Source organism: Acomys minous (assembly GCF_964271855.1).
Source record: "Acomys minous genome assembly, chromosome: 16".
Classification (NCBI taxonomy): domain Eukaryota; kingdom Metazoa; phylum Chordata; class Mammalia; order Rodentia; family Muridae; genus Acomys; species Acomys minous.
In genome coordinates this window covers 41,496,212-41,516,182 of record NC_140498.1, presented here as the reverse complement: position 1 = coordinate 41,516,182, position 19,971 = coordinate 41,496,212, and the positions used below count along the sequence as shown (strand labels likewise).

Genomic DNA, 19,971 nt, shown 5'->3' with positions numbered 1-19,971 from the left:
ACAACAGAAGAATGGTGCCAACTGACAAAGTCTGTGCAAAGGATGTCTATTTAGACACAACGGTGTTTTTTGTTTTTGCCTTTCGACCAGGTCTCATTGGGTAATCCTGCCTGGCCCAACTCACTATGGAGATCAGGCTGGCGTTGAACTCATAAGATCTACCTGCTTCTGCCTCTGGAGTGCCAAGGTTAAAGGTCTTGAGCCATCACTTTTGGCCAATAATCCTTTTATATAAAGATATTTAAAACAAGACTGATAAAACAGAAGAAATGCTGAAGGCCTGTAGTTACAGACAGCTGTGAGCCGGCATGTGGGGGCTGGGAATTGAATCCAAGTACTCTGGAAATGCCTTCGGTGTTCTTAACTGCTGAGTCATCTCTTTCACCCTTTATTTATTTTTAGTTTTTGAAAGGAAGGCTGTCAGGCTTGGGGGCGCACACCTTTAATCCCAGCACTCGGGAGGCAGAGGCAGGCAGATCGCTGTGAGTTCGAGGCCAGCCTGGTCTACAAAGTGAGTTGAGGACAGCCAGGGCTACCCAGAGAAACCCTGTCTCGAAAAACCAAAAACAACAAAAAACCCCAAACCAACCAGCCACACCCACCTCCAAAAACAAACAAAGAAAACAAACAAACAAACTCCCATTCTGCTTTCTGCTCAGCAGGCTGGTGGCTTTTGTCAAGGTGACACAAACCTGAACATGTGTAGTAAGAAGGAAAATTAAGATTTGACTAGGTATACTTTATTCTTTTTTTTAAAAAGATATATTTATTACTATGCATACAGTGCTCTGCCTACACATACACCTGAAAGCCAGAAGAGGGCATCAGGCTACATTATAGATGGTTGTGAGCCACCATGTAGTTGCTGGGAATTGAACTCAGGACCTCTGGAGGAGCAGTCAGTGCCCTTAACCTCTGAGCCATCTCTCCAGCCCTGTACTTTAACCTTTTTTTTTTTTTTTTAGGTGGGGTTCCTCTGTGTAGTCTTGGCTGTCCTGGAACCCACTCTGTAGACCAGGGTGGCCTTGAACTTATATAGATCCACCTGCCTCTGCCTCCTGAGTGCTGGGATTAATGGTGTGTGCCACCAAGCTTGGTTGATTAGGCATACTTTAATCCCAGCACTTAGGAGGTAGAGGCAGGCAGATCTCTGAGATGGGGGCCAATGTGGTCTACGAAGTGAGTTCCAGGACAGACAGGGCACCTTGTCTTACAACAACAACAACAACAACAACAACAACAACAACAACTTGCTTGTACATATGTCTGGGGGTATTGTGTGGATTAATGATTGATGTGGAGGGTACAGCTCACTGTTGGCAGTGCCATCCCTGGGTGGGTGATCAGGTTTTTAAAATTTTTTTATTTTTATTATTTATGATCTGGATTTTATAAGAAAGCAGGCTGAGCAAGCCACAAGAAACAAGCTTCCTCCATGGTCTCTGCTTCACTTTCTGCCTCCTACCCTGACTTCCCTCGGTGATGGAGTGTGACCTGAGAGTTGTAAGCTGAAATAAATCCTTTCCTCCCCAAGTTGGTTTTGGTTGTAGTGGGTTTTTTTTGGTGGTGGTGGTGGTGGGAGAAGGGTGGTTTTGACCCCTGCTTGGCTTGGCCCTGGTGTTTTTTTTAAAAAATTATTTATTTATGTATATGAATGTTCTGCCTGTATGTACACCTGCAGGCCAGAAGAGGGCGTCAAATCTCATTATAGATGGCTGTGAGCCACCATGTGGTTGCTGGGAACTGAACTCAGGACCTCTGGAAGAGCTGCCAGTGCTCTTCATTGTTGAGCCGTCTCTCCAGCCCTGGTGTTTTATCACAGCCACAACAGCTCTAAGTGGACACTGGTTTCTTCTGAGATTCTACACTGCTTATAGTCAGGAATCTCAGCTTCACATGAGCAGAGCTCTGGGGTGGGTGGCCGGGGGAGCTTTTCAGGGTGCTGTGGGGGTCAGGGGGTGGGCTGGGGCTCCACTCTCCACTCTACAGTCACTGACAGATCCGCTGTCTGCAGCCAAAGCCTAGACAAGCTATCATGGGTCCTGGCCTGGACCACTCATGGTGAACACTGGGAAGTGTCCAGGAAGGCACAAGGTCCCCATAATGTCCTGAAAAGTGCCGACTCAGATATGCGTAAGAGTTTATTGGCAAAGGAGATGGACAACAGCTGCTACCCTATACTGAATGTCCTGAGCCCGGGGAGGTGCAGTGATGCTCTGGGCCCAAAGCTGCAGCTTCATAGGTTCAGGTGGGCCTCAAAAGCCAGTGAGCCCAGTGCAGAGTGAGAAACAGCAGGGGCGGGGCCAGCTCACGCCTGACGGCGCCACCGAGGGTCATGGTGCTCTCGATCCAGTTGTAGTGCCGAGTCACATTGGTGTAGACGCCAGGCAGGCTGGGCCGCCCACAGCCTACTCCCCAGCTCACGACCCCAATCTGATACCAGAGTCCATCCATGTTGCAGACCAGAGGACCTCCTGAGTCACCCTGAGGGGCAGCATGGGTGAGCCTGAGGGTGCGGTAGGTGGGGCAGGAGAAGGGGGGTGGGGAGGGCAGGGAACACTGTTGGGGAGAAGCAGAATCCTACTTCTCCTCCAAGGCAACCGCACAGCCTTGGCCTCGCTTCATCATCAGAAAAGTAGGGCCATGGTTCCTACCTCTGGGGGAGGCGGGACCCTCAGGGATGACGGGAAAATATCACAAATGGAAGATGAGAGGTGTGTTTACGGGCTGGGTAACTAACGGCTGCATGTGACTTCCCATGGGTGAACCCTGAGGACAGGCTGGTGGCAGTCGTGAAGGGAGCTCTCAGGCCTGCGGTGAGGGAGAGCAGGCTTCCTCAGAGGGGCGGGCATACTCACCCTGCAGGTGTCCGCGCTTCCATCCTCAGCGCCGGCGCAGACCACATCACTGCTGATGAAGAGGTGGAAAAAAACCCTCCTGAACAGTTCATAGCACCTGCTGTTGTTCAGGACGGTGACCTGCACTTCTCGGAGGTGGTAGGGTGGTGGCAGAGGTTCTGGGGGTAGGACAGAGACAGGGCACAGCATTATGGTCACCTCTACTGTCACCCCACACCATGGACAATCCAGTATGACAGAAGGACAGAAGGACAGAAGGACAGTAGGACAATGGGTAGATAAATGCTGAAGCTCCCCTGAGCCCCCCCCCCCCCCTTTCCTCTATCTCTGCCCTGGAAGGGCTGGCCCCTGAGTGTGCCAGCAGCACAGGTGGAGACAGGCTAGGGATGCTGAGACAGTTTGGCAACACAGGACCCAAGACGGGAATTCCCAAATTCACAAGACTTGGTGGTGCATGCCCAGGACCTCAGCACCGAGGTGACAGGATTGTGAGTTTGAGGCCAGCCTAGGCTACAAAGCAAAACATTGTCTTTAAACTGTTCTTGGGCTGGGCTGGAAAGCTGTTTTAAGAGCTCTTAGTGTTTTTGCAGAGGACCAAGGTTTAGTTCCCAGGATCCACACGGAGACCCACAGTTGCCTGTGACTATTACCAGGGGATCTGCTGCCTCTTCTGACCTCTGTGGGCGGAGGTCATGCATGCATATGGTGCACTCTCTCTCTCGGGCACACACATATCCATACTCAGGCACACACACACACACAAACACAGGTACATACACATACCCATCTCTCTGTTACGGTCCTGGTAAAACCGCCTCCTCTCTATGTAAAATTGCCTCTTAAGTAGCTTCCCTTTCCTCTCTCTTCTCATGAGAGTTGGGTGTATCCTGTTCTGTCAAATCTTCTCTGATTCGTCACCTTTTCTGCCACTCAATTAGACATCACTTTCAAACATGGGTGCTTCCTTCTACAAACTAACTTTACCTCCGTTTGGGATTAAAGGCACGAAACACCATGCCTGGACCTAAGCTTTTCTTTACCTGATACTTGCTCTATACCAGGCTGGCCTTGAACTCAAATCTGTTTACCTCTGTCTCCTGGATTAAAGGCGTGTCTGTATTCCAGCCAGATCACACAGACCTAGAAGATCTTTGGATGTGATCTCTTTCTGAATTAACATTCCTTTACAACACACTCATATGTAGCACATATAACATATACATACACACACACACAAACACTAAATATACACTCATACCACCCACAACCTACATATACAAACACACAAACAGTACACACAATACACAATACAACACACACACACACACACACACACACACACACACACACACACACACACACACACCTGGCTGGTTAGGCATACTTTAATCCTAGCACTCAGGAGGCAGAGGCAGGCCTCTGCACACAGAGTAAATGAATATAATTTTTTTAAAAGAAAGAAATAAAGGCAGTCTAGCTTGAAAGAAAAAAGGATGAACCTTAAAGATGGGATAGTATTTTTAAAAAGCCATAGGACCACAAACTGTATTCCATTTATGGGCAGAATCTCCATGAATGTTTTTTTTTTTCCGAGATAGGGTTTCTCTGTGGAGCCTTGACTGTCCTAGCCTCTCTCAGTAGACCAGGCTGGCCTCGAACTCACAGAGATCTGCTTGTCTCTGCCTCCCGAGTGCTGGGATTAAAAGTATATTCTTTAGGTGGTTCCTCAATGGTGTGTAATTTAGAATTTAAAAAGAGAGAGAAGCAGTACCCGAAACTGCCACAGGGGGGCAACATGGAAGACACCACTTGCGAAAGAATCCCAACAGAGAAAAGGCCATTTTCTCTGGTTGTATTTGTGTAGAATAACCAGAGCTAGGGAGGAGACAGAAAGCAAAGCAGGTCTGGGCAGCAATGGGGACAGAGTCAAGAGGAATGAGGAGGCTGAAAGAAACGACAGAGTGGGGAGTGGGGTGAGCTCATTTTTTTTTTTTTTTTTTTGGCAAGCCCACATGTAGTCCAGGCTGATCTCAAACTTGCGATGGAGTCCAGGATATGAAGTTCTAGAACAGTCTTGAACCCCTGCCTTTGCGGCCTTCGCTTCCCAAGTGCTGGGATTATGCCACCATGTCTACTGAGGGTTTGGCTTGTTTTTCCAGACAGGGGCTTCTTCGTGTAGCCTTGGCTGGCCTGAAGCTAGCTTGGTAGACCAGGTTGACAGGCTTTCTTTTTGTAACGGTGAAAATGTTGTAATTCGACAGTGCTGACAGCCCATGGCCTCAGCCCTCTGAACATGCCTGATCTGGGGAGCTAAAGTGTCACCTAGTTAAGGACTTGAGCGACAATGGTGACAGTTTCACAGCTTTGTGACTACACTGGTCAGAAAGACCTTGAGCACCCGTCCCGGTTAGCTGGGGAATGCAAGCCCGGCTAAGTGTCCCTCTCTTGTGTGCCTGGCCACTGGATGCACACCTTGTCCAGAAGATTGGGGAGTTCCTTGCAGGTGGGAACAAGGAGAGAAGCAATGAGGCAGGCAGGAGGCCAGAGAAGGGCTTTGGGGAGCTAGCTGTGGCTAAACCAGGCAACGAAGATAGCCCACCCTCACGCCCACCCCTCTGGCCCTAATCTCACTTAAGTCCTCCTGAAGGACGCCCCAGCCCGTCACCCAGCAGCTGGGCTGCTGCTGCTGGACTGTGGAGGTAGAGGACCGCACACAGACGGGCTGGATGTACTTGTTGTAGGTGACCGAGGAGGCCAGCCTCAGCAGGGCGAGGTCGTGGAACTTCTTTGTGTTTTCGGAGTTTATGATGATGTCTTTTACCCTGTACCGGCCAGAGTAGGCCTTCCTGTCCCAGAGAGATGGCTTGGAAGTAAGCTGCCCAAGCTGGACTGTCCACTTTGCTGGATCAAGGAACCTGGCAAGGATGAAGAGAATTGTCAGGACCCTCGGGAGGATGCAGGCTGTGTGAGGCGGCCGGATCCCCGTGAGGTGACACCATGGGGCCAACACTTCTCATTTGCTGAGCCTCAGTCATTACTGAATCTTTCTTTTATTATTATTATTATTATTATTATTATTATTATTATTGTTGTTGTTGTTGTTGTTGTTGTTGTTATTATTATTATTGTTGTTGTTGTTGTTATTATTATTATTGTTGTTGTTGTTGTTATTATTATTATTATTATTATTATTATTATTATTTTAAGTTTTTTGAGTCAGGGTTTCTCTGTGTAGCCTTGGCTGTCTTGGACTCGCTGTGTAGACCAGTCTGGCCTCGAATTCACAGAGATCCACCTGCCTCTGCCTCCCAAGTGCTGGGATTAAAGGCGTGCGCCACCACTGCCCAGCAACTGAATCTTTCTCTTGGGTCGAAGGACTCCCCAGTAGGAATGAAGCCTAGACAGGCCATAACCAGATTCCCTGCTCCTGGCACTCTGAGGAGAGAAACAGGAAGACCCCTGGCCCACTTCCTAAGGACACTAAGGAAATGCCTGTGCAACCCAAAGAGGACTCAGACGCCGGAGAGGCTACTGTGGGCCCTGAAAGAACAGAATAAACATCTTGTCATTGGGCGGTGTGTGTGTGTGTGTGTGTGTGTGTGTGTGTGTGTGTGTGTGTAACTCAGTTGACGGAGTGCTTGCTTAGCGTGAGTGAATCCCTGGGTTTGGTCTCCAGCATTGTATAGACCAGTCATGGCGGTGCATGCCTGTAATCCCAGCCTGCCAGGAGGTAGAGGCAAGAGGTTCAGAAGTTCAAGGTCATCCTCAGCTAGGTATAAAGTCCAAGGCCAACTTGGGCTCTACCACCTCAAAACCAACCAACCTTGGTGTGGTCCTCACATCTGCCACCTCTTCTTCCCCTGCCTTCCTGATTCCATCCGGTTGGTTGGGGGGAAGCCGGGCACAAATGAATATACCCCAAACCTCATGGGGCTTGTTCCAATAAAACACCCTGGGAGAATCAGAACAGTGTTCCCTACCCGGGGTGGGGTGGGATGGGCGGCAACGGGGAAGCTTATTGGAGTGGGGCCAGCTGCCGCTCAGCAGGGTGTCAGGAGGTTCAGTTTAAGATCACGTGGCTCTACCAGACTTCTGCCATCCCAGACTCACTTTCCAAAGCAGTGTGCAGCCGTGAGCACCCATCGGTGGCTGAGAAGGCTTCCTCCGCAGTGGTGGGACTTCCTCAGGCGCAGGCTGGCCTGCCACGGCCAGCGCCCTCGCACGGATTCTGTCCCGCCTACTATGAGTGACCGAATTTCATTCCGGTGGCCACATGGCACTGGGACAGACAAAGAAGACACCTGGCTGAGCAGCGGAGGCAGGCCCGAAGCATCCTTAGGGTACAAGTGTGTGGGAGGGGCTGGGGAGAACCATGTAACCATCCACCCGCTTCCTCCGGTATCCTGAGGCCTTGTTGAAGGCAAGAACCCTTCCCACGTGGTCCACCCCGCCCTCCACAGAGCCCGTCAGTCACTTGAGAGGAGTCTGATGCTCGTGGTGTTCTTAAGACCTGTGGAGGAGGAGCAGAAAAGTTGAGGCAACCTCTTTATGCCCGGCCTCTGTATGTGTTAGTGCTCACGGGGACCACGGTTCCTCACCTGACGTCCGGCTTTCTTCATGCGACCCTGGGTGGAGGTGAGAAAGTGAGCGTTAGCGGACCTCTGAGGTCCCCGCACTCCCCCATCACCCCCAGGCCGGTGAATGAATCTCTTTAGCTCACCAGGCTCCCCCAGCACCACCAACACCAGCAGCCACGCCAGGAGCAGCATCGGGATGTGTACACCCATGGCCATGGCGGCCTCTCTACAGCCTGCCTTCCAGCTTCGCCAGCTGGCGCTACAGGCTCGGTGGCGCCCCCTAGGGGAGAAGCGGCAGAGTGGGAGCCTTGACTTCTGACGGGGTCTCATAGCGCACGCTCTTTTATGTGGTGTATCAACAATCATCCTTTTATTGTCAGAGCCCAGGTGCTAGATGCACCCTCCTCTTGTGTACTGACAGCTTTCTCTAGGACCAAGGCACCAGCCCTGAGCCAGCACCCCTAGGAAAGCTCATGGACAGGCCTGAGGGTACACTGGCTTGGAACCTAGCAATGTGTTACATGTTGTCAGTCCTGATGGCCGGCCTTTTGCTGGATGAACTGAGTAACATTTGCTGAAATAAGGAACATATGGACACGTTTGGAAAGCAGGGATCTGACGGTTCCTCGATGTCCTGGTAAAGTCTTCCACAGAGCCAGTGATATTTACCAGTACCACACTCAGCGGGTAACCAGGTACCTGGAAACAGCGGTGTGTGGGCTAAGGACCAAGATGAAGAGTGTAGGCATTGCCTCTGGTATTGGATGAATTCCCCAACACAACTGCTTTTTCCTACTCCCAATTCTTCCCTCCCCTCCCCTCCTGCCCCCTCCCCCTGCCCTCCCTTCCCCTTCCTTTCCCTTTCTTGGGGAGTATTGTGTGACTTTTCCTGGGAAAGAAAATAACAGCTCTCTCTCTGCATCCGGACAGGATGCCAATGACAGGCCAGAGAAAAGATTCAGCCTCAGTGTAGCTCAGTGACATAGTGAGTTCACTGGGGTCACTCAGAACACAGGTCACTCAGATGCAGCTGCGTCACCAGCGGGACACACTCGATGTGCATGACTCAACTCACAGGCAGCTCTGCCAGCTATGTACTTCCTCCTTGCGGCAATTTCTAACTGCTTGTATAACCCAAGGGAAGGGCTCCCTACCAGGTGTGTGTGTGTGTGTGTGTGTGTGTGTGTGTGTGTGTGTGTGTGCACAGGTGCATGTAGAGGCTAGAAATCAACTTCAGGTGTCATTTATCAGGAGCTGTCTTACCTTGTTTATTTCCTTCTTTCATTCCAGATTTATTAGCCGGGTGGTGGTGGCGCACGCCTTTAATCCCAGCACTCGGGAGGCAGAAGCAGGTGGATCGCTGTGAGTTCGAGGCCAGCCTGGTCTACAGAGCGAGTTCCAGGACAGCCAAGGCCACACAGAGAAACCCTGTCTCAGGAAAAGAAAAAAAAAAGATTTATTTATTTTTATTTTATATGCTTGAGTGTTTTGCCTGCATGCCTATGTTTACCACATACAGGCAGCACCCACAGAAGCCAGAACCTTCTGGATCCCCTGGAACTAAAGTTACAGATGAGGAACCCGAGCTTGGTTGTCTGCAATTGGCACCACGCCAAGCCGCTTAACTACTGAGCCGGCTCTCCATCTCTCTACCCTGGTTTGTTTGTGTTGAGACAGAACCTCTCTGTGGAGCCTTGGCTTTTGCTGACAGCAGCTGGCCAGCAAGCTCCAGTGAGTGATCTGTCGCTGCCTCCCCAACACTAAGATTACAGGTGTGTGCTGTCATTCTGGCTAGCCAGCACAAAAGCGTTTGGGGGGGGGCTGCCTTCCAGTTTCAGAGGATCAGTATATGGTCATCCTGGTGACAGTGGGCAGGCATAGTGGTGGGCAGTAGGTGACAGCTTTACATCCTGATCCACAGACAGCAGGCCAAGAGAACACTGGCCTAGAGTAGACTACTGAAACCTCAATACCCGGGGCTGGAGAGATGGGTCAGAGGTTAAGAGCACTCACTGGCTGCTCTTCCAGAGGTTCTGAGTTCAATTCCCAGAAACCAGATGGTGGCTCACAACCATCCATAATGAGATCTGGTGCCCCCTTCTGGCCTGCAGACATTATATGCAGGTAGAACACTGGATACATAATAAATAAACAAATATGTAAATAAATAAATAAAATCTTAAAAAGAAAACAACCAAACCCAACACCCCCCCCCAGTGACATACCCCCTCTAACATGGCCACAACCCTTTATTCTCCTCAAATAGTTGCACCAACTGGAGACCAAGCATTCAGATATAAGAGCCTATGGGGACCCGTCTTCAAACCGCCACAGCCTCAAACTCACTGTTGTGGCCTAGGATGACTCTAAACGTTTGTTTGTTTGTTTTTCAAGACAAGGTTTCTCTGTGTAACAGCCCTGGCTGTCCTGGACTCGCTCTGTAGACCAGGCTGGCCTGGAACTCAGAGATCCTCCAGGCTCTGTCTCCCGAGTGCTGGGATTAAAGGCGTGCACCGCCCCCAACTCTCCACCCCCAACTCCCCCCCCCCCCCACTGACTCTGAACTTTTGATTCACTTTTCTCTCCCTCCTGCACTGGAACTGTAGGGATGTCCTGTACTGTCTACACCTGCTCTAGGGGTGCCCCAGTACCGAGCTTCACGCATGCTAAGCAGGCACTCTACCTTTATTTTAGTTTTTCTTTTAAATTATAAATATATTGGTGAACACATTGCACACGGGATAAAAAAAAAATGTATGTTGCGATTTTAAAATCTGACAAGACAGGATCCAAGGCTAGTGTTCTGAAGCACAAGGGCTATTTTACACTGACTAGAGTCACACTACAGCTGGTGACGTACTAATCGCTGCACACGATTTCTATTTCAGTGGGGTCCTTGGGGTGTTCGGTTGGCCGGTGAGCCCTTCAGACAACGCCTTCTTGGAAGCAGTTGCCTAGAGACGGAGTGGAGGGTAGAGAACAGAATAGGAGCTTCTGGAGAAGACAAATACCACAGGCGTCTGAAAGGATGCCTGCATACCTCCTGCACCAGGCCAACGCTGTCAAGCTCTTCTGACTGCACAAGCTCTTAGAAGCCCCCATGGAGCCAAAGAGCCAGGCCCACACTGCCCTCTGGTGGACAGTGAGGGTGCCACATGTCGTTGGTACAGTGCCAGGCACACTATACAATCAATGGCCCTGCATCGATAAAAGATGTGGGTTGTAGGTACTGTGGCTCTTGGATTTGAAAGAGGAGGACCAAAGGACTCCAGAGCATGCAACATATAGGGAAGCCAGGGCCTCTGTGTCCAGGAACTGTGGCGGTGCTGGGCCTCTCCCAAGGCTGCAGGGCAGGTGTGGAGGCTGAGCCCCACCCCAGGGCAAGTCCAGCAGCAGCCACGCCAGAGCTGCCTGCAGTCACCTTCCTCCTTCCTGGAGTGTCTGGACCCCAGCAGGTGCATCATGGAGCTGGCCTTGCCCGCCATCCTATTTATCCTCTTTCCTGGAGCCCTTTTGGGGAGCGAGAACAGCACAGCCGACTTCTACAGTCCATCTCCTAGGACAGACAGGAGTGGAATTAACCTGGATTTAGGTAAGGGGTTGGGGATAGGGAACAGGTGCTTCAGAAGAGACACAGAATGTAGGTTTTGTTGCTGTTGCTGGTTTTGGTTTTGTTTTGCTTTAGTTTTATTCTGTTTCTTTTAGCTTTGAGCCTGGGTCTCACTGTAGCCCCAGACTGGCCTCCACTTTATTGCACAGTCAAAGCTGATTTTGAACTCCTGATCCTCCTGCCTCAGTCTTCAAGGGCTGAGATTACAGGAGGCAGAGCCAGAGAACTGTCTGATCCCGGTACCTTCTGGCCTTATTTCAGGCAGGTGCTGTTAGGAGTCAGGCACTGGGGGAACATCCTCTGGCCCACACTGGTCAGATTCTCAGGGGCTTGTGACAAATGAGCCCGGTTTGAGGGTTTAGGGGAGGGCGGAGTAGCCACGTGTCAACCAGTTCTCCCGATTCCTTGCAGTATGTGGACGTCCCAGGCCATCGGGCCGCATCGTGTCAGGGCAGGATGCTCAGCTGGGCCAGTGGCCTTGGCAGGTCAGCGTGAGGGAACATCAGGAGCACGTGTGTGGGGGCTCCCTGATTGCCGAGGACTGGGTGCTGACCGCTGCCCACTGCTTCAGCCAGTGAGTGTCTCCCCAAGGGTCATGTGGCCTGGGGACAGCTGTACTGTCACCCCTACATTCTTTCCAGAAGCCCTTATTTCTCCATTTGAACCACAGCCTCTGCCTGCTATGGCAGGAGATGCCACAAGGCTATGTCTTTTTATATCTCCCAGTTAACCCATGCAGGTTGTTTACCTGTCTCTGGTGGGTCAATCACCCAGTCTTCTTATTCCCAAGAATCAAGTCTTGGGTGGTGGGGATGGTTCAGAAGGTCAGAGGGCTTGTTATACAAGCGTGGGGACCTGGGTTCAAACCCTCTGCCTAAGTTCGTGTAAAAAGCTAGGTGTGGCCAGTACTGGGGGTGTGTGTGGAAATAGGAAGATGGCTGGAGGCTGCTGACCTCTAGCATAGCTCTAGCTTCTGTGAGAAACCCTGTCTCAAGGACAAGCGAAATAGAGCAGGACATCTGACATTATACTATATTTTCTGTACAGGCACAGGAGCATGGCAGACACAGCCACACACACACACACGCACACACACACACACAGACACAGCCATACACAGACACACACACACACACACACACACACAGACACAGCCATACACACAGACACAGCTATACACAGACACACACACACACACACACACACACACACACACACACACACAGCCATACATAGCCACACACACAGCCACAGCCACAGCCACACACATAGACACATAGACACAGCCACACACACAGATAAAAACACAGCCACAGCCACACACATACACACAGATACAGACACACAGACATACACACACAGACACACACACACACACACACAGACACAGCCACACACAGCCACAGCCACACACATAGATACATAGACACAGACACATACACAGACACAGACACACACGCACAGCCACAGCCACACACACAGTCACAGCCACAAACACAGCCACAGCCACACACACATAGACACAGACACACACATAGACACATAGACACAGACACACACACATACACAGACACAGACACACACGCACAGCCACAGACACACACACAGCCATAGCCACAAACACAGCCACAGCCACATACACACACACATAGACACATAGACGCAGACACAGACACAGACACACACACACATAGACACACACACACATAGACACATAGACACAGACACACACACAGACACAAACACAGCCACAGCCACACACATACACACACAGACACACATGCACACACACAGACACAGACACACAAACATACACACACAGACACTGACACACACACAGATACACACACAGACACACAGACACAGACATAGGCACACACATAGACACAGACACACACACACACAGATATAGACACACACACACACACACACAGACATACACAGACACACACACACACACACAGAGTTCCCAAAACAGCCCTTGAACACCCAAGGTCTTTGTGTAAGTATGTGTGCGTATATAAAGTATGTGTTCATGACTGTGTATGAGTGTGGGCACAGACATGCCACAGTGAGTGTGTGAGGGTCTGAGGACAACTTTAGGCATCAGTCTTTACTTTTCCCTTTGCTTTTTGAGTGTCCTCTGTTGTGTATACCGGGTTGGTTGGTCTTCATTGCTTGTACTGCGAGTGTTCTCACACACTGACCCATCTCCCCAGATCCAGGGTCTTGACTACCGTGCTCACCAGCCAGGTAGCCTTTGCATGAGTGACTTGACTTTCCTAGTTGTCCTGGAAAACGGAGGAAATGACGGTAGCCTTATAGGTTACAATAATCATTAATGGTGGCCATTTAAAGGGGTGCCTCTGCGTGCTTAGCTCCCAGAAAAGCCCAGGAGCAATCTTAGACCTCTTTATAGAGGTTGTCTTTCATTTTCACCCTCTGACCTTCCCATCCTTTCCAGGGACCAGCCCCTGTCTGCCTACACAGTACTGTTGGGTACCATCTCTTCCTACCCTGGGATCAACGAGCCAAAGGAGCTGAGAGCTGTGGCCCAGTGTATCAAGCACCCGAGCTATTCAGCAGACGAGCATACTAGTGGAGACATTGCCCTTGTACAGTTGGCTTCGTCCGTCTCCTTCAACAACTACATCCTTCCGGTCTGCCTCCCGAAACCTGGAGAATCCCTGGAGCCTGACACCTTGTGCTGGGTCACTGGCTGGGGGCATATTGGCACAAATCAAAGTAAGGATGTTAGGGCAGTGGGAGAGTGGAAGGGCTGGTCTTCCCTAGGGCCAGCCCCAACGCTCAGACAGGACTTATATAAAGTCTATGCAAAGAATGTCCACCACAGAGGGTGCGTTAAAACATTGCCACACTCGCTTGTCCTCCTAGTATCCAATAACCAGAAAGATAGTGTTACATGCAGCAATGGGCTAAGGAATTGCCAACCCAGCCTGTATTACAAACTTCTGGCCATCTTCACTACCAAGGCCCTTGTGGACAGTGTTTGCCAAGGGATTCCCTGCCCTCCTCCCCCAGACAGGGTTTCTCTGTGTAGCCTTGGTTGTCCCAGACTCACTTTGTTTGTTTTATTTTGGTTTTGGTTTTCTGAGACAGGGTCTCTCTGTGTAGCCTTGGCTGCCCTGGACTCACTTTGTAGAGACCAGGCTGGCCTTGAAATCACATCAATCTGCCTGCCTCTGCCTCCAGAGTGTTGGGATTAAAGGTGTGCACCCCCATGCCCAGTTTGCCAAGGGATCGCTTTTGACTGGGCAGCCTTCACTATCTAATGGGGCCCGGGTTCTTCCTCTGGTCGGTGAGCTCTCCGGAGTGCTGACCTGGTGGGGTTCAGGACAGAGGTACACGGCATGACGACGCTTTCTGAGGCATTTCCGTTTTCCACCGTCATCAGCATGGCCCTCACCACTGTCTTTGTACTTGTGATCTTATCTCGCCTTAGTGTCCTGAGGCTGATGGTTAAATCAGATAGGTGCTCACTCTCCGTTCAGGAGACCAGAAGGGCTTCAAACCTTTCGGGGCTCCAGGGAGGGCTGGGGGATCCTTGCTTCTTAAGGTGCATCATTCCAGCCTTGGCCTTGGGGTTCACACAGACCTCCGCTGCCATGTGTCTCCCCAGGTCTCCTACTGTGTCTGTTAAGAGCCCTTCATTCTGATCTACCCATCTTAGCCAATCACATCCGCAGGTTTCCTGTTCATTGATAAGGTTACATCCTGAGGTTTTGGGTAGACATGGATCTGGGGCCACATTATTTAACCCACTCGGCCCTTAAATCACCTTTGACTTGCTGTTTGGAATGCTGGAAATAGTAGGGTCATGCGACGGATGCGACTTGACCACTGGCCAGGGTCCAGCAGGCCAGGTGTAGGCTCCTGGCTTTTGTCCTGTGCCCACCCACCCCGTGTCCGTCCCATTCTACTGTCTTGACTGAGAGAGGCTGAGACCCACAGAGCCATCAGACATCTGTGTGTGCCCAGCTGGGGGAGGAATATCATACATCCCCCAAATCTATGTCCTCACACCTGGATACCACCTTTGAAAGGCTTTCAGGGTTTGATGTGGGGAAACAAAGCCCTGCTTAAAGAAGTAGGAGACATGACGCTGGCCACAGGGTTAAGTCAACCACGTGGATCTGGGAGGACACGGATGGTCCCCTTCCCCTAACTCTGCTCTCTCCCAATGCCAGAACTCCCACCACCCTTCACCCTGAAGGAGTTGCAGGTACCACTTATTGATGCCCAGACCTGCAATGCCTACTATGAGGAGAACTCCATTTCCAGCGTGGGGCCCGTCATCTTTGAAGACATGCTGTGTGCTGGCTTCGAGGAAGGCAAGAAGGATGCATGTAACGTGAGTGAGCCATACCCAGACAGCACCACCTCACAGCAACCCCAGGGTGCAGGGTGTTCCACTCCTGATCACATCGAGAACCTTCCAGGAGGGCTGGGTGTCTTAAAAACAGCACACACACACACACACACACACACACACACACGCACACGCACACGCACACGCACACGCACACATACACACTTAAAAAAATAAAAAGAATCCCAGACATTGTCTCCCTTCCAAATACCATATAAATATAAACATAATGAGAGGCTGGGAAGATGGTTCATTCCCTGAATCATGAGCAGGAGGAATTTGAGTCCTAAGCACTCATGTATTTTAAAAAAAGATAAAAATCTAGGTTCGGTCAGGTGGTGGAGCATCCTTTTAATCCCAGCTCCCAGGAGGCAGAGGCAGGCAGGTCTCTGGTCTACAAAGCAAGTCCAGGACAGCCAGGGCCACACAGAGAAACCCTGTCTCAAAAAAAAAAAAAAAAAAAAAAAAAAAAAAGGAATGTCCTCTCTTGGGAGCAGGGGCAGCCAGATCTGGATCCCTCCCTCTACATCCTGAGCCTCCCAATAAATCTCATGAGCATGAGAGTTGTTAAAGATAATTAAAAAAAGAGAGAGAGAGAGAGACTGGGCGTGGTGGTGCACGCCTTTAATCCCAGCACTCAGGAAGCAGAGGCAGGTGGATCACTGTGAGTTCGAGGCCAGCCTAGTCTACAAAGTGAGTGCAGGACAGCCAGGGCTACACAGAGAAACCCTGTCTCAAAACAAAACAAAACAAAACAAAGACTTGTACAATGGCACAAGTCTATAACCCCATCACTAAGGTAGGGGGTGGGGTGGGGTGGGGTGGGGCTGGGAGTATCAAAGACAGGCAGGTTCCAGGGGCTTGTGGACCAGACAGTCTAATCAAAATACAGGTTCCCAAGTTTAGTCAGAGATTCTGTATTAAAAAAAAAAAAAAAGACGGAGAGTGATAAAGGAAGACATCCAATGTTGACTTCCGGCATCTTTGTGCACACAGAGGCGGGTACACCCCTCCCCCCACATGCCTCACCTCTGACAAATAAAATAAAATAAGTATGATCACAGTGCTGGGGGTGCGAGTCAGGGGTGGAGTTTGTACTTAAGGCTGGAAAGGCCTTGGGCTCCACCCTCAGCAGAGTTGGCAGGGAAGGGGAGGGAGAAAGAAACCGCTGTGACCTTGCCTCTACCCTGAGAGTTTTCTTCTGGGGCCAGATTACACCCCCAGCCCCCAAACAGAGCCTTTGACTGCGTTTTCAGGAGGATCAGGCCACCTTCAAGCTTCGTTGATTTTATCTTTCCTCGTTTGATCTTCTACACACCCTTCCTACCAAATACCTCTTGATTCTTACTTCAAAGAGATGTTTTAGATAAAACCAAACAAGCTAGAGCAAGAAGCGCTATCAGCAGCTCTGAAACGGCCGTCTGCCCTTGGCGCTGAACACATGGCTGTGGCGGAAGTTCGGATTTCATTTAGACGGTTGGTTGTGTGTCCCATCTGCTAGGAATCCCCTTCTCCTTCAGTTCTCAGATCGCCCACCCCCCTGCAACCTTCTAGAAGCTTCCAGTTCATCGATCCTGTCTGCTACGATGAGGAGAGTTCTGTGGGCCTGGGCTGGAGAACTTCAGCTTCCTATTTGTGGAATGAAGGCAGCGGGCTCAGGCAAACCCAACACCTCTGGATCCTTTCTTTCTCCTCAGGGTGATTCTGGAGGTCCCCTGGTCTGTGAAGTTAATGGCATCTGGATCCAGGCAGGGGTGGTGAGCTGGGGATCCGACTGTGCTCTGCCCAAGAGGCCAGGTGTTTACACCAACGTCAGCTTCTACACCTCATGGATTGAGAACACCATGAGGAATTTAGCCACAGAAGGAAAAAGTTTCTCTCCCAGCCTTTCGGGGACCCTGCTTCCTGGCCTGCTACCGTTTCTGGCTTTCCTCTTCCTGGGGCCCTAACCTGCACCCTCACCATCTCCCTACCTGTATTCGGACCTGTTACGCTCAATCTGCTCCCAAGGCTAGGGTGGCTTCTCTCAGGGACCCCCTTTCCTGTGCCTTCCTTGCATAGCTACCAGCAGACAAGTACCCCATCCGTACTCTGTCCCCCTAGGACCCTCCCCTCACCCCATGGAAGCTTCCTGACTCCCACATCATTAAGACCCTTGGGACTGTTAGCTAAGCCCTGGTCTCTTTCTAGTCCCCACGGGCCCTGAAGCTGCCGCCGGTCACTCCCTGGGGGCCTGCTGGTTTCCAGGGGGCAGAGGGACAAGAGTCTTCCATGCCTCTCATTCCAGTGTGGAGCCCAGCTTCTAGAGTGTCCTTTGGTGGCTTCTGTGACTGGGTTGGTCTCCCTCTAGTGTGTCTGTATCTGAAGCAATAAAGGCTGGATCCAGCGGGACACATTTTCCCACTGTGTGGTTCCTCCTATGGCTACTATGAGCTTCAGCCTCCACAGGCACCCAGAGGACGCCCCCTATATGCCTCTCATGTATGCAGATGTCACCCATATAATGGCACCAGGTTTTTGACACTCCTGTGTATACAGCGCTCTCAGCTCCATCGATCAGAAGCAGGAAAATGTCCTCGGCTCAGTTTCCCTGTTTCTAGCGATATCGGAGGATTTCCTGAACATTCTGGGGCCATTGGTAGGACTGGGGCAACATCACAAGTAAGGCGTGGGGTCACTTCCAGGCTCACGGTAAATCATCGACACGACTGAAGTGAGCCTCAGCCTTACTGGCAGGTGTGAGGCCCAGTCCCTGGGCTCTGGGCAGGGCTGGTGATAGGTTGGGTCTGTGCCTGCCTGAGCTGAGGCAGGTGAGAGGTCAAGTAGGGACCTGTGGCCTGAGCAACCCCTTGGGCTGCACCCAGGATTGTGTCCCAGTGTCCCAAGTGGGTAGCTGGCCACTGTGCCTCTGTAGTGAGCTGGGCTTGGTGATGGCAGCAGGGAGTACACAGAGGGCTGGGATGCAAATGCTAGGGTTCCCAAGAACAAAAGGGCTCTTGGGAAAACCTTAGTCTTTTTTTTTTTTAATTAAAATATTTATTTATTATGTTACAGTGCTCTGCCTGCATGTGTGCCTGCCCACCAGAAGAGGGCACCAGATCTCATCATAGATGGTTGTGAGCCACCATGTGGTTGCTAGGAATTGAACTCAGGACCTCTGGAAGAGCAGCCAGTGCTCTTAACCTCTGAGCCATCTCTCCAGCCCAAACCTTAGTCTTTTACCATCCCATGGACCTTGTCCCTTTAACCAGATCCCTTGGGACCCATTCTGCCCTCGAGTGTCTTGGCCAGCTCCCATTCCCACTGGGCCGTTTTTGGCAGAGGGGCTAACCGTAGCATGTAAAGTTAGAGAGATCCTTGGCTGGTGTTGCCACACCAGCACCTCTCAAGGACACCATTTGGGAATGCTCCCTGAAGCACCTCGTGGTGGGGCCCCTGCCTGATCGCTCCTACCTTGCCACCAGGCTTGAGGCTGGGAACTCCCAAGAAGTGGACACCCGTGACAGCAGAAGTGGCTTGCCCGGGAGGAGGTAGTGCTGGGGAATTGCAGCACTTGCCCAACTCCACTATGTCCTGAAGGAAGTGGGGCTCCAAGACACACCAGAGGGACGTCACGCAGGCACAGCCCGTGATCATTAGTCTTTTTATCTTTTGAGACAAGTTTTCTCTATTATGTAGCTCTGGATGTCCTGGAACTCCCTATGTAGACCAAGGTGGTGTTGAACTCACAGAGTTCCACCTCTGGTAATTAAAAGGGTGTGCCACCACATCCTCGCAGTGACGGTTCATGTTAACATTTATCTGGACAGCCTTGAGAAGCATCTAGATTATAGACAGCAAATACTTTCTGGGTTCTGGTCTAAGGAAGGAACCAATCCCTGCTGGATCTGTAACAGGACGGCATTATCAGGAGAAGGTAGGAAGAGGTGTGGCCATCCGAACAGTGGCCCCCATAGGCTCGTGTATTGGAACACCTGGTCCCCATTTGGTAGAAAAGTCTGGGAAGGATTAGGAGGTGTGGCTTTCTCGGAGAGGTGTGTCCCTGGCTTTGAGGTTTCAAAAGGACTCCACAATTCCCGGTTGGCTCTCTCTGCCTTTGTGCTCTGATGTGATTTCCTAGCTGCTACTGAGGCACCATGTCTGTCTGCCTGCTGCCATCCTCCTGCCACAATGGCCATGGACTCTAATCCTCGGAAACCGAAAGCCCCAAATAAGCCCTTTTTCCTGTAAAGTGCCTGGGCCAGGGTGTCTAACGACAGTAACAGAGAAGTCACTGAGACAATAGGTAAGGTCTAGCAGGAGGCTACTGGGTCATTGCCCCTTGTGGGCTGTATCTAGCCTCGACATTGTCCCCTGCCTTTTTTCCTGCTTCCTGCCCTCCATTATGTGAAGTGTTGTGCTTTGCCTGTCATGATGTCCTGACACCTCTCAAACTGTGAGTTGACACAAAGGTTATGTTGGGTATTTTGATTGTAACCAGAAACCAATACGGACCTCCTCCAGTGGTCACGGGTCCCTGGAACCATGGGATGGACC

At 51.0% G+C, this 19,971-nt stretch overlaps 2 protein-coding genes across 2 annotated transcripts; one reads left to right on the top strand and one right to left on the bottom strand.

Annotated features, from left to right (window-relative positions):
• Window positions 1-2,067: 2,067 nt before the first annotated feature.
• Window positions 2,068-7,746, bottom strand: LOC311587008 (serine protease 41-like). The gene is made up of 7 exons (XM_084763399.1): window positions 7,579-7,746; window positions 7,457-7,483; window positions 7,333-7,368; window positions 6,969-7,137; window positions 5,490-5,773; window positions 2,859-3,016; window positions 2,068-2,484 (listed from the first exon to the last, which is right to left on the bottom strand). Exons 1-7 carry the CDS (start codon window positions 7,649-7,651, stop codon window positions 2,245-2,247), a joined length of 987 nt encoding a protein of 328 aa, XP_084619525.1. The 5' UTR covers window positions 7,652-7,746; the 3' UTR covers window positions 2,068-2,244.
• A 3,151-nt stretch (window positions 7,747-10,897) lies between these two features.
• LOC311587009 (serine protease 27-like) lies at window positions 10,898-17,775 on the top strand (the record flags this gene model as incomplete). Its single annotated transcript, XM_084763400.1, has 5 exons — window positions 10,898-11,027; window positions 11,457-11,619; window positions 13,510-13,790; window positions 15,254-15,417; window positions 17,133-17,775. 5 exons carry the CDS (start codon window positions 10,898-10,900, stop codon window positions 17,382-17,384), a joined length of 990 nt encoding a protein of 329 aa, XP_084619526.1. The 3' UTR covers window positions 17,385-17,775.
• Between the last annotated feature and the right edge of the window lie 2,196 nt (window positions 17,776-19,971).

Excerpts from the sequence above, each read along its gene's own strand:
- LOC311587008 (XM_084763399.1), bottom strand. The coding sequence starts at position 7,651 with ATGGCCATGGGTGTACACATCCCGATGCTGCTCCTGGCGTGGCTGCTG. Across the intron at positions 7,369-7,456 it reads TGAAGAAAGCCGGACGTCAG|GTCTTAAGAACACCACGAGC; the intron begins GTGAGGAACCGT and ends CCTCCTCCACAG. Across the intron at positions 3,017-5,489 it reads CGTCCTTCAGGAGGACTTAA|AACCTCTGCCACCACCCTAC; the intron begins GTGAGATTAGGG and ends TCCTACCCCCAG.